Source organism: Penaeus monodon, chromosome 8 (assembly GCF_015228065.2).
Source record: "Penaeus monodon isolate SGIC_2016 chromosome 8, NSTDA_Pmon_1, whole genome shotgun sequence".
Lineage (NCBI taxonomy): Eukaryota > Metazoa > Arthropoda > Malacostraca > Decapoda > Penaeidae > Penaeus > Penaeus monodon.
Window position 1 is genome coordinate 16,509,909 of NC_051393.1, and position 17,500 is coordinate 16,527,408.

Sequence of the window (17,500 nt, forward strand, 5' to 3'; positions counted from 1 at the left end):
TCCTCGCGAGCCTCTGCGAACTCACCCTCTTCCATACCCTCTCCAACGTACCTGTAGTAATTTGGATAAATGATGTCCAGTTTCTTGGCAATAGATGTCACAGTATCTTACTAAGAGCATAAAGGCTGTATAATGAGAGCATCAGTCTCTCCTGGTTTAAGGGTCAGCGAGGGACAAGATTACTGTCTGATGCAACCATATACAAATCATGTAAGGGAATTATGAATATATAATTCTCAGGTATTCTAATTCTCGACAAGATTTTTAAACAACAAAAGTTCATCTATAATCTATATGTAAACGAAACAAAGCATTCGCAAAAGGAGAAAAGAAATAAAATAAAGGGCTTACCAGTGAACAAAGGCGCGCTTGGAATACATGAGATCGAACTGTGGTTGAGTCTGGGCCCCAAACCTCGGGGATGGCGGTCGTGTTGGAGATCATGCACACGGCGCGCTGTGTGGGAGCCATGTCGCCGTTGGGATCACCGTGGGAGCCTGGTAGTTGATGCCCACCTGAGGAAGTTCAAAAAACGAAAGTTAGTTTAACTGAGGAAGTTAAGCAAAAGTAGTTCATTCCGATTTGCCATCAGGAAAAAGCGTCGAGATGATGCGTGTAAGGTAGATTTCCAGTAAGTCACGAAAGCTACGTTCTTAGTTGTTTCTACAAAATAGCGTAAACGTCTTGTTGTGTGGTATTGGGTCAATGTTAACCCCCCCGGATACTGGGCCTTTCAAAATCAGCAAGGGTTTCCCCCCTAAATCTTTTCCTTGTCAGTAATGAAGAGTTTAACTTTTGGGAAAATTAGGAAATATCACATATGATTCCAAACCCATCTTTAATGAAAATTCGAGAAAGGATTACCTTTGGCCATTACAACCCACCTAAATTCCTTTAAGATTAGCAGAATAGTTTAATCTTTGGGCAGTCCAAATGAGGAACTTATGTGATTCCAAAACCTCCAACCTTTAAATTGCGAAAAGGAATTTTTCCTATTTATTATCTAAAAACTGCCTTAACTTTGACGAAATTCCAATTCATTGCATCCCAATAAATTCCATCGGGGTTTCACACTTCATCTTTTTGGGCCTGAAAGCAACCTTTGTAACCCTTGGCCCCCAAAACCAGACAATGTCGGGACGCCTCCCAAACACCAAACGGGAACACTTAATTTTGGGTCAAAGAACGGGGATCTCGGCCAACGACAAAGGGTTGTTGTGTAAGTGCAAGACAAAACGGGAAATTAATTATGGGAACGGAGGGGAAAACGAAAGGGGGAGAAAGGGGGGGAGGTGAGGAGGTGCGGAAGGAAGGGAGGGGGAACCATATTGTATATTATCGTCATATTCACTGATTACAAATATTATATCATACTTATTGTTATCTTATTATTATTGTTATCATCATCATTATTATGATCATTGCCATTATTGTTATCTCTATCATTATCAATAGTAAAAGTAGTAGTAGTATTTATAACTGTTGTAGCAATAGCAGCATGATTATTATTATAATCTTAACAGTGACATCAGTTGCAGATCCGATGCCCCTCGCACTGACCTTTTCCACGCTGAGCACGGGCGCGTACGTGACGAGAGGGAAGTGGATCCTGGGGTAAGGCACGAGGTTGGTCTGGAATTCGGTCAAGTCGACGTTGAGGGCGCCGTCGAACCTGTTGGGGGAAGCAAGGGCGTGGGCATTAATAGTGCGGTCTTTCGATTAATAGTGCGGGGTTGTGGAGGACTGTGGGAAGGAGGACAGCGAAGAGGAAGGGCTTGTGTGAGTGTGTGTGTTTGTGTTTGTGTGTGTGCATGTGTGTGTGTGTGTGTGTGTGTGTGTGTGTGTGTGTGTGTGTGTGTGTGTGTGTGTGTGTGTGTGTGTGTGTGTGTGTGTGTGTGTGTGTGTGTGTGTGTGTGTGTGTGTGTGTGTGTGTGTGTGCCCATCAGTGAAATCACTTTCCTAGCACTCTTCTAAGCAACAGACTCTCCTGTCTCCTAACAATCTAACGAACTGAAACGCCGTCTCTTTTTCTTACAAACTATCTAACTACAAAAAACATATACATTTTATCCTAATACAATATATTTTCTAAAATACTTGCTAAGCGTGTTGCTGTTGACTTTAAAAAAAAAATTCTCTCCAATTTCCCTATCATTTTCTTCTGGTTTTCTATCCTACTAACAGACCATATTTCTAACGCTATTAAAATCTTCCCAATTATATTTTGACCTCGACCTTTTCATGACCTTTTTGTGACCTTTTCGTGACTTTTTCGTGGCTGCGAACTGACCTGAGCGACGCTGTGATGGACGACACGATCTGGCCGATGAGGCGGTTGAGGTTCTCGTAGGAGGGGCGCTCGATGCCCAGGTTCCTTCGGCAGATGTCGTAGATGGCTTCGTTGTCGACCATGAAGGCGCAGTCGGAGTGCTCGAGGGTCGTGTGGGTCGTCAGGATGGAGTTGTAGGGCTCGACGACCGCCGTGCAGATCTGGGAAGCCGGGAGGAGTTAGATTGGTTTCGGTCGTTGATAAGGCAGGCGGCGGGGTCGCCATCTTTCTTTCTCTTTCTCTTTCTCTCTCTTTCTCTTTCTCTTTCTCTCTCTTTCTCTGTCACTCTCACTCACTTCCCCCTTCCCTTCCCTTCTCCCTCTCCATCTCATTCTCACTCTCACTCTCCCACTCCTACTCCTTTTCCCTGTTTTCCACTTTCCTATTCCCACTCCCTCTCCCCCACAGACCCTCCAGTGCGCACCTGGGGGGCGGGGTACACGGTGAACTGCAGTTTGCTCTTCTTCCCGTAGTCAACTGAGAGCCTCTCCATCAGCAGGGACGTGAAGCCAGATCCGGTGCCTCCGCCGAAGGAGTGGAAGACGAGGAAGCCCTGTGGAAGCAGAGGAAATGAGATCCTGGTTTTTGTATTTCGGTCCGTTATGTAGGGCAGACTCTCAAAAATTATCATGCAGAAGTCTCATTCTCTCTTTGTTTTTTTTATCTATGTGTCGTTTGCAATCAGTCATATCATTACGATTTTCCCATGAATTTCCTCTTAACGATATGAGAAAACAAGAATCGAAAAATCTCACGGTCATGAAATATGAAGAAATCTTACACTCTCTCTTCCATTTTTTTCCCTGGCTATTTTCTTCACACTCATCAACTTCACTCAAACGGAAATCTTACCTGAAGACCTGAGCAAGCATCTGCCATCTTGCGCAGCTTGTCCATTACTAAATCCACTTGTTCTTTCCCAATTGTGTAATGGCCACGAGCGTAGTTGTTGGCTGCGTCCTCCTTACCATTGATCAACTGTTCAGGGTGGAACAGCTGGCGGTAAGGGCCGGTCCTGACTACGTCTGAAACATAAGGGACATGTTAATCTTATTGGTCCAAAAAAGGCTAGCAATGAGGAAACAATTTCATTATAGCAGTATTCTGACTGTAAATAACTGCAGGGCTAAGTACTAGGTTAAATGATGGTTATATTAACTTAAATTTCCTTTTAGGAGTCATATCATTTATCAGAGCTTATTTTTTCCCTAAATTTCTAAATGGTCTTACTAGATTATATCAGATAGGTAAAGCAAGTGAAATAGTAAACTTATTGAAAATATCAAAGTCCACCAGCGAATAGGAAGTTCACCAGAATCAAAGAAAACTTTATTCATATGGGTAACTCAAGAAAATTACTTACCAACAACAGTGGGCTCCAGATCCACGTAGATTGCACGTGGAACATACTTGCCCCTTCCTGTTTCTTGGAAGAAGGTTGTGTACATGTTTTCTTCTTGGGGAACATCTTCGGCTGAGAAAGAATTTAACAAAAGTTAGTAAAAATCTTCGGGTATGAATGTAGTCTGTCCAATCTGTTTTACTTTCCCACTTTCTGACTGCGGAAAAGTATAAGCATATACAAAGGGGAAACATATAAATAAAGAAAATAACAGGTAAAAAAGTGTACAGAGCAGTTAAGAAATATACCCATTGACGGGGAAGTATCCAAATATAGAGACATAAATGAGATAACTGAGAGGATAAATGTATAAATGAGAGATATTCATAAGCACAAAAGAAATAAATATAAATATCAAGTGTATATAGGAAAGCACAAAGCGATCGAACACCACTTACCGAGGTGGCCATCGGGCTGGATTCCGTGTTCCAAGCAGTACAGTTCCCAGCAAGCGTTGCCAATCTGCACGCCGGCCTGACCGATGTGGACGCTGATGCACTCACGCTGTGAAAAGAAGAAAAAACGATTGAATTTCCTTTTCGAAAATATAAGAGGTAGATTCAGAGAGAGAAGGAGAGAGCCAGACAGAGGGGGATGGAGGGAGAGAGAGAGATAACTGTGTAATTGCAGATAAATTGATATATAGATAGACAGATATATAAAGCTTACCACAAATAAGAAATGGGTCCCGCGAAAAGTGCATTAAACTCATCAACTGCATTTATTACCGTGAATAACAAAGACAAAATGGAAAGATGTCTCGTCATCATTAATGGTTAAAAAAATGTAATCATTGCCAAACACGTTGCAATTCGAAATATAATAGCGTTTTCGGAGAGTCAAGCCGTGATTCCGGAGCGAACGTTATGAAAATCACTCTGTTCGAAATCGCTTTTTTGAACTTTCTACAACTACGCTGAACTAAATTCCTTATTCGCTGAAGTTTCCTTTGCATGACAACTCTGGACTGGAATTATCCCCATCAAATCGACATTACATCAGATTTATACCATGGAATTACATCTACTGAGATTGCTAGTCGAGAAAAAGTATGTATGTCAGTCATGATCTGCATTAAAGTGGAAATGCAGAGATGATTCTTATCTCATTCAGCCTGCTCAGGTCACAGACAGATTAGCATGTGGAAAAGACGTGCCCACATGTATGTGAATATGCGGCACATATCGTCTGAAGATTAGGTCCTAGTACATGTCAGATTCATCTATTGATCAATAATTTTATGTAAATGCATGTTTTTGCAATACAAATATTTATACATATATACATATATATATATATATATATATATATATATATATATATATATATATATATATATATATATGTGTGTGTGTGTGTGTGTGTGTGTGTGTGTGTGTGTGTGTGTGTGTGTGTGTGTGTGTGTGTGTGTGTGTGTGTGTGTGTGTGTGTGTGTGTAGGTGTGTGAGATGTGTGTGTGTGTGAGTGTGAGAGAGAGAGAGAGGGAGAGAGAGAGAGAGAGTGTGTGTGTGTTTATATATATATATATATATATATATATATATATATATATATATATATATATATACACATATATATACGCATATATATGTATATATACATATATATATATATATATATATATATATATATATATATATATATATATATATATATATATATATATAGCAAGCGAGCAAAACTTTACTAAAGAAAATAGACGTCAGAGCAAAGCACATGTTATACTGCCCTTTAAGTAGGATATTACCTACGATAAATTAGCCAGAAATTGAGTGTAAAAGGGAAAGGAAACAGAAGAAGGAAGCTAAAAAAGAGAGGAAAAGCTAAAGAGAACGAGAAACACAGCATAAAATTGGATACCAGAGAAGATAGCGTAGAGGGAAGAGAAGCACAGCGTAATAACAAGTAATGATAAACAAAAAAAGAAATATCGCAAAAAGTGACAATTTCTCGTCTCGTTTGCCTCATAGATAGCATCCCTCCGCGGATAGTTTCATTAACGTTTTATTTTCACTTTATTCTCATGGATAATCGCAGACAGAGAGGCGGGCGGGGGTGGTGCTCGCTCTGGTAACTCGTGTGAGGGAGATAGAGTTCGTTTGCCTGCTCTCTGCATTATGATAAAAGTTTTTTTTCGCTCTCTCTCTCTCTCTCACTCTCTCTCCCTGTCTCTCCTTCTCTCTTTTTCGCTTAGTTCTGTTACGTTCATCATTTTTGGCCGTGTGGTTTTCTGTCCATTTATTACTGTCTTCGTCACTGCGATTTTTGTGGTATTGTCATTATCATCATTATCAGTATTTGTATTTTCATCTTTATTATCAATGCTCGCCACTGTAATTACGAATGTGCATAAGGACCCTAGTTGCTGTGTGCTTTTATGCATGCAAGGAAGCGTGTGTCTGTTTTTGTGCATATGCATGTGTGTGTGTGTGTGTGTGTGTGTGTGTGTGTGTGTGTGTGTGTGTGTGTGTGTGTGTGCATATGCGTGTATATATGTGTATATGTGTGTGTGTATATATATATATATATATATATATATATATATATATATATATATATATATATATATATATATATATATGTGTGTGTGTGTGTGTGTGTGTGTGTGTGTGTGTGTGTGTGTGTGTGTGTGTGTGTGTGTGTGTGTGTGTGTGTGTGTGTGTGCGTGCTCAGTGACGCGCCCGACATTTCCGTTCCTGGGCAGCGGCCCAGCGTGACTCACGGAAAAAGCGCATCAAACTTTCAAGTGTTGTTCCGGCGCCGTGATCGATCCGTCTGGTCCCTCGATGTCTCGACGAGGCTATTGACATCATAATTAATCAACAGGTGCGAATGACCCGGAAAATGAGCAATGCGGGATCGAATTTCCATCGAGTTTTTAACATCGTGAACATATCGGAAAGCATAAAGACAAATTATTAGTGATGATGATAGTAATAGTGATCATAATAACAATAATAACAACAGCAGTAGTAACAGTAACTACAATAATGGCAATAATCATTATTATTACCATTATTGCTATCATTATCATTATTATAACATTAGCCATAAGGATAAAGAAATAGAAGGGTCTAATGGTTGGCCGAATAAGCAATTCGCACAACCCGGCGATATGCCCGAGGAAGTGGTCACTCAATAAAGCAGACAAGGGCAATTTTCCTAAAGGTTACTTCGCCACACCTGCCGCCGAAGGAAAAGGTCAGGGCGACATTAATTCCGTCGCGGGCAAGGGGAAGGGGAACATGAGAACTGAAAATAGCCTTAAGGGGGTAGAAGGGGAGGGAGGATGGAGAGGGAGTGGAGAAGAAATAAGGGAAGGGGAGAAAGAGAGGAGAGAAATGAGAAGGGGTGAAGAGAAACACGGAGGGAGAGATCGTGAGGCAAAGGAGAAGAGATAAGAATAAAAGGCAAATTGAAAAGAGACAGTAAAAATAAAATAAAATAAAAGAAGAGAGAGAGAAAGAGAAAGAGAGAGAGAGAGAGAGAGAGAGAGAGAGAAAGAAGAGAGAGGCAGAGACAGAAACGGAGACAGAGAAAGAGAAAAGAAAGAGAGAGAGAGAGAGAAGGGAAAACGATCCCATGGAATGTCATTACTACGGCCCTTGAGCGACTCCCTCACTCCCGCAAGCGATTCGCAGGAGCAACCTCTTTCTCATTCAAATTTCCGATCTCAATACGACACAGCTCGAGCGCCTGACTGCCTGGCGGGTCACGGAGTGTGGCTCTCTCCCGGGAAGAAGGAGAATAAATCATTAACATTAAATAACTCAAACAACAAAGAGGCAGGTGTGCGAGGAGAAGGGGAGGGGGGAGGAGGGGGAGAAGAGGGAGGGGGAGAAGGAGGGAGGAGGGGGAGAAGGAGGGAGGAGGGGGAGAAGGAGGGAGGAGGGGGAGAAGGAGGGAGGAGGGAGGGGGAGAAGGAGGGGAGGAGGGAGGGGGAGAAGGAGGGGAGGAGGGTGGGAGAGAAGGAGGGGAGGAGGGAAGAATACGCAGAAGGGCAGCTGTAAGGTGATAAAAGGAAGGAGAGATGGACAGGGGACGGAGGGAAGTAGGGTAATAGGTAAAGGGACAGGTGTGGGGAAGTGTAAGGTAAAATGGGAAGAGAGCGGAACGAAGAACGGAAGGAGGAAAGGAGAGGTGGACAGAACAGCTGGTGTAAAGGTGGGTGGGGGAGGGGGGGGAGTAAGGAAGGAACGAGGAATGGAGAAGATAAGGAAGAAAGAAGAGTAGGGTCTGGAGGAGGGATAGAGGAGGGGGGGGAGCTAAGAGGAGAGGGTCAGGGTCGTGTGGTCAACAACAAGGCTTCGGTTCAGCTTCGTGAGTCGCTGATTCACTGAGTCGTGTGAGTCATGGCGGGTGCACGCGCTGCCTCGTCGCTCATCCCGAACGACACCCCTCGGCGATGCACCTCCGAGTGGCTAAAGGCTTAAAGGGGATTCGTTTTTTTAGGACTTGACACGTGTAGATAGATTAAGGGATCTTTTTTTTCTTATTATTATTAGTTTATTTTCCTTTGTCTCTTTCTGCGCCATCTTGGATTTTTTTACGTTTTCGAATCCTTCATCATTCTCCTCCCCCCCTCTTCTTCTTCTTCTTCTTCCTCCTCATTCTTCTTCTACTTCTTCTTCTTCCCCTCCTCCTCCTCCTCCTCCTCCTCCTCCTCCTCCTCCTCCTCCTCCTCCTTCTTAACTTACCTTTCTTCCTTCTTTTCCATTCTTTTCTTTCTTTCTTCACCTACACCAGCTCCTATTATAAAAGGATCAAAAGAATCACACGTGTTGCACCAGATCGCTTTGCATGAATAGCCTTTTCCCAAAAATCCTCGTGCGGCTTCCTGTATTGCAAACACTTTGTCACGGTGCCCGCTATTAAGTGCTTTAATTGCAAGTGACAAATTTCCGTTCCAAGGAGTCACTTTTATTTATTCATTTACTTATTCATTTGTTTATTCGTGTATCAATAGTTCGGTTGTTTGTTTGTTTGCTTGTTTACTACTTTCGTTTTTGTAACGCTTGGTACAAGTGTGTGGGTGTAACAGAGTATGTTCATGTACCTACACTCTATATATTCAAATATATAACATTTATGCGATCGAACAGTTCCCTTCCCCGCAAGACTAGGGAAATATTGCTATTGTCCGTGCAGCATGCAGCGAGCGGCCACCGGCAGGTGAGTCGCGGCAGTTTCTTCTGCAGAAAACCCAAGCGAGAACAATCGATTCTCTCTCCAGCACGGTTATTATCCCTTGTCATATCATCATGTCGCCACCAATATCATGATCTATATACAAGCGATATTCAGAAGTATTTCTTTTTATCAAGAATCGATATGAATGTGTCGATTTGAGGAAGTCTTTTTAAAAGATTTGAGCAACCTTGCCTGTCACCGCCGACGCGTGGTTCGCCGTACGTGTCACTTCCGTTTTCTTTGTAGTCATTTTTGGCGTCTGGTGGAGGGGAGCCTCTGTTATTTTAAAAGGAATGCTCATTAACTCGTTAAATCGCTATATCTGCGTACGTCTACGTGGTCCGTCTGTGTGTGTGTGTGTGTGTGTGTGTGTGTGTGTGTGTGTGTGTGTGTGTGTGTGTGTGTGTGTGTGTGTGTGTGTGTGTGTGTGTGTGTGTGTTTATTTATGTATTTATATATATATATATATATATATATATATATATATATATATATATATATATACATCCCTTTTGCAATGCATCAAGTACACCAGCCTTAATCTCTGCCTCTCCTGTCTACCACTTGTCAGCGACTCTTTGACCCAGTGCTCTCTCTTCGCAGTCTTACCAATCACCTTCCTCATTTCACCAATCCCCCCTCGCCCTACAACCTCGCCCTACAACCTCGCCCCACAACCTCGCCCTACAACCTCGCCCTACGGCCTGCTCCTCACCCTACACTGCCTTCTCCGTACCTGGCCACCACCCTCATCGCTCCGCCGAGCCAGACGGCGCCGTGTGAGTCGCAGCTGTGCAGGAGACCCCACAAATATTTGGGTCTGGCTAACATATTGGTTGTCTTGTCCAATCGGTTTTACACATGACGTTTGTCTAGACAGAACCAAGGTGCGTAAAGATCGAGTTACAGATCAGTGGCGGATGAATTCCCTTTCCGTTTCGTGGGTGCTTTGGTTTTCATTCCTGGCGCGTGCTCGGGATGGATTCCTTAAAATAACGCTATTCACGAATATAGAGTGCAGTTGAAACCTATTAGATTTCCCTCATCCGTGCCGACAGTTTTTAATTATCAGATTGCCATATCACCTTCTGATGAATAACGCTTAACTAAAGCAAAAAAATAACTGTAATGTACTATTCATAACTCAATCAGAACCAGCTCGTAACCAGTCTTCGGCAATAACGAAGCCCGAATAAGAAATTAATAAGTTGTAATAAAGTCAAAAGGTTGCGAGGGTGACTCTCCACAACAGCTGATGATAAACTGTGATTCTCGACAAGTACCGTAGGGTGCGGTCGCGTCAGCAGAGTTAAATCCTCCTCTTGTTGCTTGCAATGGCATTTCAAGACGAGCACGAGAGGCAGCTCAGTGAGAGGAAAAGAGGGGGGGGAAAGCGGTAAATAAAGAGAGCGGAGAGAGGAGGGAGGGGGACATGCGAGAAAAGCGAGAGGGGGAAATGTGTATCATTTGCGAGGGGAGGAGAGGGAGTTATTCTTGATGCAGGAAATGCTCGCGTGTTAGAGCCAAGGAGCACCAGGGACTCCCCTCGGAATGCCGGGATGACGACTAATGCACGACCTCATTACCAACGACACATGAAACGGCGAGAGAAAAGAAGCGCAAACAAGGGAACTGCGATTGTGATTTGAACAGCGCGGCAACACTATTTTTAAACCGTCCATGCTGCGAGATAAAAAGAGGGGAAGGGAAATTGTAAAGACAAAAGAGAAAGCCACACTCGCGCCGACTCATCGCCTTTTCCCCTCGCCTTGTGTCAGTCCTCGCTCCCTTCCCCTCGCAGATGGTCTCTCCATATCTGCTCCTCCGAGGAGAAATATTTGTTTTTGTTGGCGTCTTCGTTTTCCTTATTCGTTTCTCTCTCTCTCTCTCTCTCTCTCTCTCTCTCTCTCTCTCTCTCTCTCTCTCTCTCTCTCTCTCTCTCTCTCTCTCTCTCTCTCTCTCTCTCTCTTGCGCTTAAGAAATGCACGCAATTTGGTTACCTAATGTACATTCATACAATGCACAGATCACATGCATGCCCGCCTGTACAGTATGTTTTCACACATACGGACGCACTGATACAATACATGTATACAGCGCTTACATACTTGCACTTTTATTTTGCGGCAAAGTTATTGCTCATTGAGTATGAATCACTGCGTACCTTTATAATTCTATCACTGTAATTAACAGCGCCAAAACCCATCCATCTAACAGCCAATAACTAGTATTCATTAGAGAAAAAGAGATGACCCCAGAGAAAATATTTATATTTCTTTTTTATCTTTCTTTAATTTTTCTCGCAGTAACATTTTTTATCCATTATATATGTATATATACATATATGTATATATATATATATATATATATATATATATATATATATATATATATATATATATATATATATATATAATCAAAATTTGGAACCGGCCCGGAACCTCGTGCCGCAGCCTCCGCCGTGTGTGTGTGTGTGTGTGTGTGTGTGTGTATGTGTGTGTGTGTGTGTGTGTGTGTGTGTGTGTGTGTGTATACATACATATATATATACATATATATATATATATATATATATATATATATATATATATATATATATATATTCTGCCGGCGACACGCAACCCCTTCTGCACAACCAACCGCAAGATCGTCGGAGCAACGCAAGATAACCGTCATGCAACAATCTGCAACACAGCACAGCACGTCGATGCACTCTGCCGATCAAACACAAATAGTGATGCCGACGCAGCGAGCTCTGTTTATTTTTCTTCCGGCCGGCAAGCGTAATTCGTGCATTGTCAAAGACCTCGGTGCAAAAGGTATTTAATTTCCCTTCCTCGGAAACCATTAGCCTGTCCTTCCTCTCCTCCTCTCGCTGCCTTCACTTGCCGCGGCTCTTGTGGGGACTGTGTGTGACCGCCTGTTTCGCTGTCGCCAATCGTGCCAATTTAAATTTTCCTTTAGCCAATTATAGTAATCTGTGTGTGTTAAGCATTGTTATCGTGGCATTTATCTCGACTAACACATGGCGCCACGCGAGCCCGCGATGCACCAGTAACCCGATCTTTTTTCTCGAGCTAAGGCTCAGATTTGATAGATACTATGTGTGAACAGTAAGTTCTATAATGAAAAGAATTGAATATCTAAAGACTGGAAGAATAGAAATAAGTAAAAGGAATATTTCTCGTACGCCCGGCAGCAATGGTCGTGTGTGTGCTGACCGCTACTGAAGTTGGAGAGCCATTAAGTACACTTTTATGTTACGCATGTGTTGGTCTGCTTCGTTTAAACTCGTTTTAATTACCATTCGTAATATTTGTTACATTGCTTCGAACAGGAAGGAAAGGAGTGCATATTGAAACATGGGAATGAAAAGTCTCCTCAGCCACTGTTCAGTTTTCGGTTTAGTTCCTTGTTGTTGTTCAGTTTTGCCGTTTCATCTCAGCGTGGAAGACTGGACTGCTAGCTGGGCTCGATTTAATGTGTATGCCCTTTTTATCCTGAGTTCATTCTCTTTGCTCATCAACAGAAATGAAGATGAATCGTGATGCATTATAAACATGTAATTAAAAATGGCTTCTGAAATGTTCAATTAACTTTCGTTGCGCATTCGTGAACATGAAATATTTTTCATGTGTCATTAAGTTCGCAATAATAACTTCTTTAACGTTTTGTAATCATTCCGATGGGAAATGAAATAAAAGGTTTACGTGTACATTACATGGCGTTGTATTTCCTGTGTGTACAGATGGAGCTACACTCACAGACAGGTAGAGCATTATCGTATATGCACGGTACGTATGCGTTTCGTAAATAAAGTATGCAGAAACAGAAGGGAATGAGAGACAACCTAGACACTATACAACTCCCGTCTCTTTAACTTTCTCATGAAAACACTTCCTGTCCTCCTTCAACCTCCTTCTTCCTCACTTATTTCCTCACGCTCCGCTGCCGAAGAGGAAGAAGGGGAGGAGGAGGAGGAGAAGGAACGTGTGGTTTGGAAGGGGAAGAAACGGACGGAGAGAGAGAGAGAGAGAGAGAGAGAGAGAGAGAGAGAGAGAGAGAGAGAGAATGCTTACATATGTACAAGGACAACCAAAAGGGAAGAGGAAAAAGAAAGGAAAATGGGAAGAGAGAAAAGAGAAACGTGAAACGAAACGAAAAACCTGGCTAGTGAATTCGGAGCGTCAAAAAGCACATTCAACCGGCAAAGGATCAAGAACCTTAGACAATGAAATGAACCAGAAAAAAACGGGCGGCTGATAGAAAGAGAACGAAAGGGATTTAGAGAGAGAGAGAGCGACTGTAAGAAAAAAAAAAGAAAAAAGACCCATGAGAGACAAAAGATGAACGTGTTCCGAGAAGGTTTCAAAGTGAAGCCGATTCGAAGCTTCGGAGCATGACTCTGCGAGTTTCGAAGCCTCATAGGAAGGTGTCGCTGATCTGCGTTCGAGCATGAAATTCGGGTTTGTTTGTCTTTTTACGTTTCTTTGCCACTCACACGGTTTAATTACTGTGCACTGAATGAAAAGGGGAGAAATACAAATACATTTGGCTTTCAAGACCGCCTTGGTTCAAGAGAACGTACTGATAAAACCGTTAGTCTTTTTTCTAGGAGGGAAAGCGACTTCCTCTTATGTAAAACTGATACGAAAATTGAAATCTGCATATATAGATTTCAGTTCGCTGATATATGATATATATCGTTAAGTATATATTGGTATCGAAATTGCAAATAAAAACTGCAACTGCAAACAATCAAGTGGCCGAGACGTTACAAAGGCAATATGACATGCCTTCTTTGTTGCAGTATCCGGCATGACTCTCTGCCGGTTGCAAGTCAGCTGATTCAGGGTCGGATGAGTGAATAGGAAGATGTGAAAATGCTAGATGTAGATACAGTTGTTCTGGATTCTCGGTATGTTATATTTAAGAAAATAATATACTAGGGTTAGGGAAACTATTGATATGGTGTTTTGCACAAGATTTTTTAAATACTATCTATTACATCAAAATAATGAATTAAAGATATGTGAAAATATTTGTTACAGAAAACGTGAAAGTGTCCATCATGAAAAATATTCTAATGCCTAATCAAAAAACTTGTTAAAATACTCTAAAATAAGCATCCAGCATATTTAATAAATATCTAAACTCAATTTTAAACAATGGATATTCCAGTCGGCTGCGTATAGAATGTGTTTAGAATATGAAAAAAAAAAATGATGAACAGAAAAAAATAACCACAGGGACAGCTGAGCGGAAACCACGAGTACTTTTTTTTTCTTATTTTTTTAGGGGACACTTTTTATGATTTGGATAACAAGAATATATTGAGTCACTGCCAGATCTCGCAAGAAGCTTTAAAAGGTTTAGATAAGATCAATATAACACCAGTTTTTTTTAAATAATTAGAGACGTAACTGTGTTGCAAATTAGGCAATAGTAGGAGGGATGGCAGTGAAAGTCGTATATTTACTTTTGATGTTGGTAGTAATAGTAGTAGTAGTTCTTATTGCGTAGTAGTAGTTTCGTAGTGGTTGTAGTAGCGTTGATATTTTCAACGGTAGTAATAATAGTAGTTTTTACAGTAGTGGTGGTGGTAGTAGTAGTAGTAGAGAGAAGAAAACATTAAAAACAAGCCACCGTTTCTTCCTCAGGGGATTCTAGGTCGAAAGGGAAGTCACCATAATTACCTTCCTCTTTTACTCCCCCCCCCCACCTTCCCCCTTCTCTCCCCCTCACCCTCTACCTAAACTCCCACATGCCACCCCCCCCCCCCGCCTCCCAGCCCCTTGGAGATGGTCAGTGAGCGTAGCGAGGTCAGGTCACTCAAGCGGAGAGGAAAACGTCTGTCTGCGCGTAAGGAAGGAACATCGGAAACAGGTGACAGGAAACGGGTTTGGAAACACACCAAGGAAAAATGGGCGGATATACACCACGCAAAGCGGGTCCCCAAATCGTGCTAATTCCAGTTCGCGAAGTCGAGAGGGAAGGGAGGTGGGGAAGGGAAGGCGGTGATAGGGGGGGGGGGAGTTGATTCCCGGCAATTCGCGGAGACATGAACGGCAAAAAAAAATAATCCGGTTGTTATAACAGGAAAGCATAAATAACGCCAAATTGAACGCTGCGTAACGGGAAATGAACAGATTAGTCAAAGAAGGAGCTGCACGAAAATAATAAATAAAAAAACTTGGCAGAAAGCTCCGAGAGCGAAAAATTGCAGATGTCATTCATTCAATCAATGGAAATCTCTCCTCCGACATTTCCGTTCCGAGGGAGAAAACGCCGGCGGAGGCACCGATGGAGTCGCTCGGTCGGTTTCCTTTCACGGCTGATCCGCGCTCGTGACCCGCCGGGGGAGGAGACAGCCACAGTAGCTGCCGCAAAACAAACTTCCCTAAAGCAATAAAGGAAGCACAAAAAATATATTCACACAAGCGAATGCATAAAGGAAGAGGAAGGGGGCATTTTATTTACTACGGCGTCATGGGCACACGCATCTCGCCGCGAGGCCACCCAGGGACGGGAAACATAAAAATCCATTTAATTGTAAAGACGGCGGAGAAAAGGACAAAATAAATGAAAAGAAAAAAAAAGAACGCGAATCAAAAGGAAAAGATTTCCATAAGGGTTCTAAATTGGCGGATGTCGCAATTATGTTATTATTTTTCGTGTTCGTTTGTGTTTCTTTTTCTCGCGATGCCAGAGTGACGCCGTGACGGAGGGAAGAGGGGAGGGGAGGGAACAGCTTTGACAACGCATTTATCTATGCCTTGGATGCCCCTCCCTCGCCACTCCGCCCAGTCTGACAGCGGGATGAATGAACTCGAAATAAAAATGTTCGCGTTATGAGAAGCCAACACGATTCGCCGGATCCTAATCCGCCATTGAGACAGGTCGTGAGCCGCTAATCAAGGCACGGAATTCAAATTTCATATTCTTATCCGCCGTGACCGTGGAGAGCGGAGGGCGTAATGACGCGGTGTCTGCTCCACTGACTTGTCTTTCAGCAGATCAAATCACCAGAACCTGCTATTTGTACAACCCCTTCCACCCCTCCTCTCTTCTCCCTTCTCTCTTCTCCCTTCTTTTCTTTACGATCCGCACATTCTCGTTCACGCCCATCTGAGACTTCACGCCCACACTAGAATCGCGCTTTCTTGAACTGCACCCGAGAGGCAAGCACAGCTCCCGCCTAGAGTCTTCGGGCGTCCCTCGCGTCGCCTCTCCGGGCGGCGGCAACGGACGCCTCGCCCGCCGGAGCCTCGCTTCATGCCCGGCGCCTGTTGGCAGCTCGTATATCCCGCCGAGGGCCAGGGCGAGCGCCCTCGGCGTGTGAAAGGGGACGCGGATACGGGACATTATGTTTCAGGTTGGTGCTTTCGCCTGCCTCGGTGTACGCCTAATCATGGGAATGGATGGTCGGCGTTTGACGAGCCTCCCCCGGCGTGAAACAGGCAGATGAATCCTGCGGCTCGTAAAAGGCGTAATCGCTGTGGGCGTGGGCGGGAAGGGAGGAGGGGGGGAGTGGGCGGAAGTAGGTCAGGCAAGCGTGGGCGGTAGCAGAACAGGTGCACAGGAGAAGGTGGGAAAGAGATGTGTGTTTACACGAGCTGGGTTTTGATGGGTGCGCTTGAGGACGGGTTGCACGCGGGCAGGTGAGAGTCCAAGACGAGTGTGAATGCGACAAAGAAGGGAGAACGTGCGAATGAGGAGAACATGGGAGGCAAAGGAGGAAAGAGGCTTGACACAGTAGATTACGGTGATCCCGATTTGTTGAAAGACAAATTTGTATATGTATATATATGCGTATATATATGTGTATATATACATATACACGAACATGTACATGTACATGTATATGTACATGTACATGTGTGTGTGTTGTGTATACACACACACACACACACACACACACACACACACACACACACACACACACACACACACACACATATATATATATATATATATATATATATATATATATATATATATATATATATATATATATATATATATATATATATATATATATATATATATATATATATATATATAGTGCATGTGTGTTTCTGCCATGAGAAAAACTGTCAAAATAATACGAAGAGTGTTTTGTGAGCAACGATGAGGTACAATAATATAGGGATGAGGAGTATTAAGGGAGGATGTGGGCGTGGCCGGGAGGGGCGAGGGGTCGGGAAGGGAGAGGGGGAGGTGCATGGCTGGGTGAGTCTCCAGTCAGCTGTACAACTCTCCCTCCGTCCCTTCTCCCCCTTCCATGCCCCCCTCCCTCGTCCCTCGAGGCGCCGGAAGCTACAGTCAAGACATTGTCTCGCTGAACGCTGCCAAAGTATCCCGGCAGAGCAGATTACGGCCATTGTGTGCTGTTAAAGGGACGTCCCACGCTAAGGTTCTGCCACAGGTGTCATGATTTTTCTTTGGGCCAAATCATAATAAAATCATAAGAGAAAAGCGTGGATGTGTTATGTGCTCAGTTTATCCCTCTTTAGATAATTTGATTGTTTATCCTTATGTTCGTGGGAAGGTAATCCAGATGTGATCGGGATAAGAAA

General features: G+C 43.1%; 1 protein-coding gene and 1 pseudogene across 2 annotated transcripts in view; both read right to left on the bottom strand.

Moving 5' to 3' along the window:
* The window catches only part of LOC119575889, a 1,499-nt pseudogene extending 625 nt beyond the window's left edge, over nt 1-874 (bottom strand).
* A 584-nt stretch (nt 875-1,458) lies between these two features.
* LOC119576202 (tubulin alpha-2 chain-like) overlaps nt 1,459-17,500 on the bottom strand; it is a 31,078-nt gene continuing 15,036 nt past the window's right edge. For both annotated transcript variants that reach the window (XM_037923789.1, XM_037923788.1), the window contains exons 2-7: nt 4,130-4,235; nt 3,693-3,803; nt 3,182-3,354; nt 2,754-2,882; nt 2,291-2,490; nt 1,459-1,672 (exon numbers count right to left, since the gene is read on the bottom strand). In XM_037923789.1, coding sequence (XP_037779717.1) covers nt 1,474-1,672; nt 2,291-2,490; nt 2,754-2,882; nt 3,182-3,354; nt 3,693-3,803; nt 4,130-4,235 — 918 coding nt within the window. In that variant the 3' untranslated portion in view covers nt 1,459-1,473. The remainder of the gene's footprint in view (nt 1,673-2,290; nt 2,491-2,753; nt 2,883-3,181; nt 3,355-3,692; nt 3,804-4,129; nt 4,236-17,500) is intronic.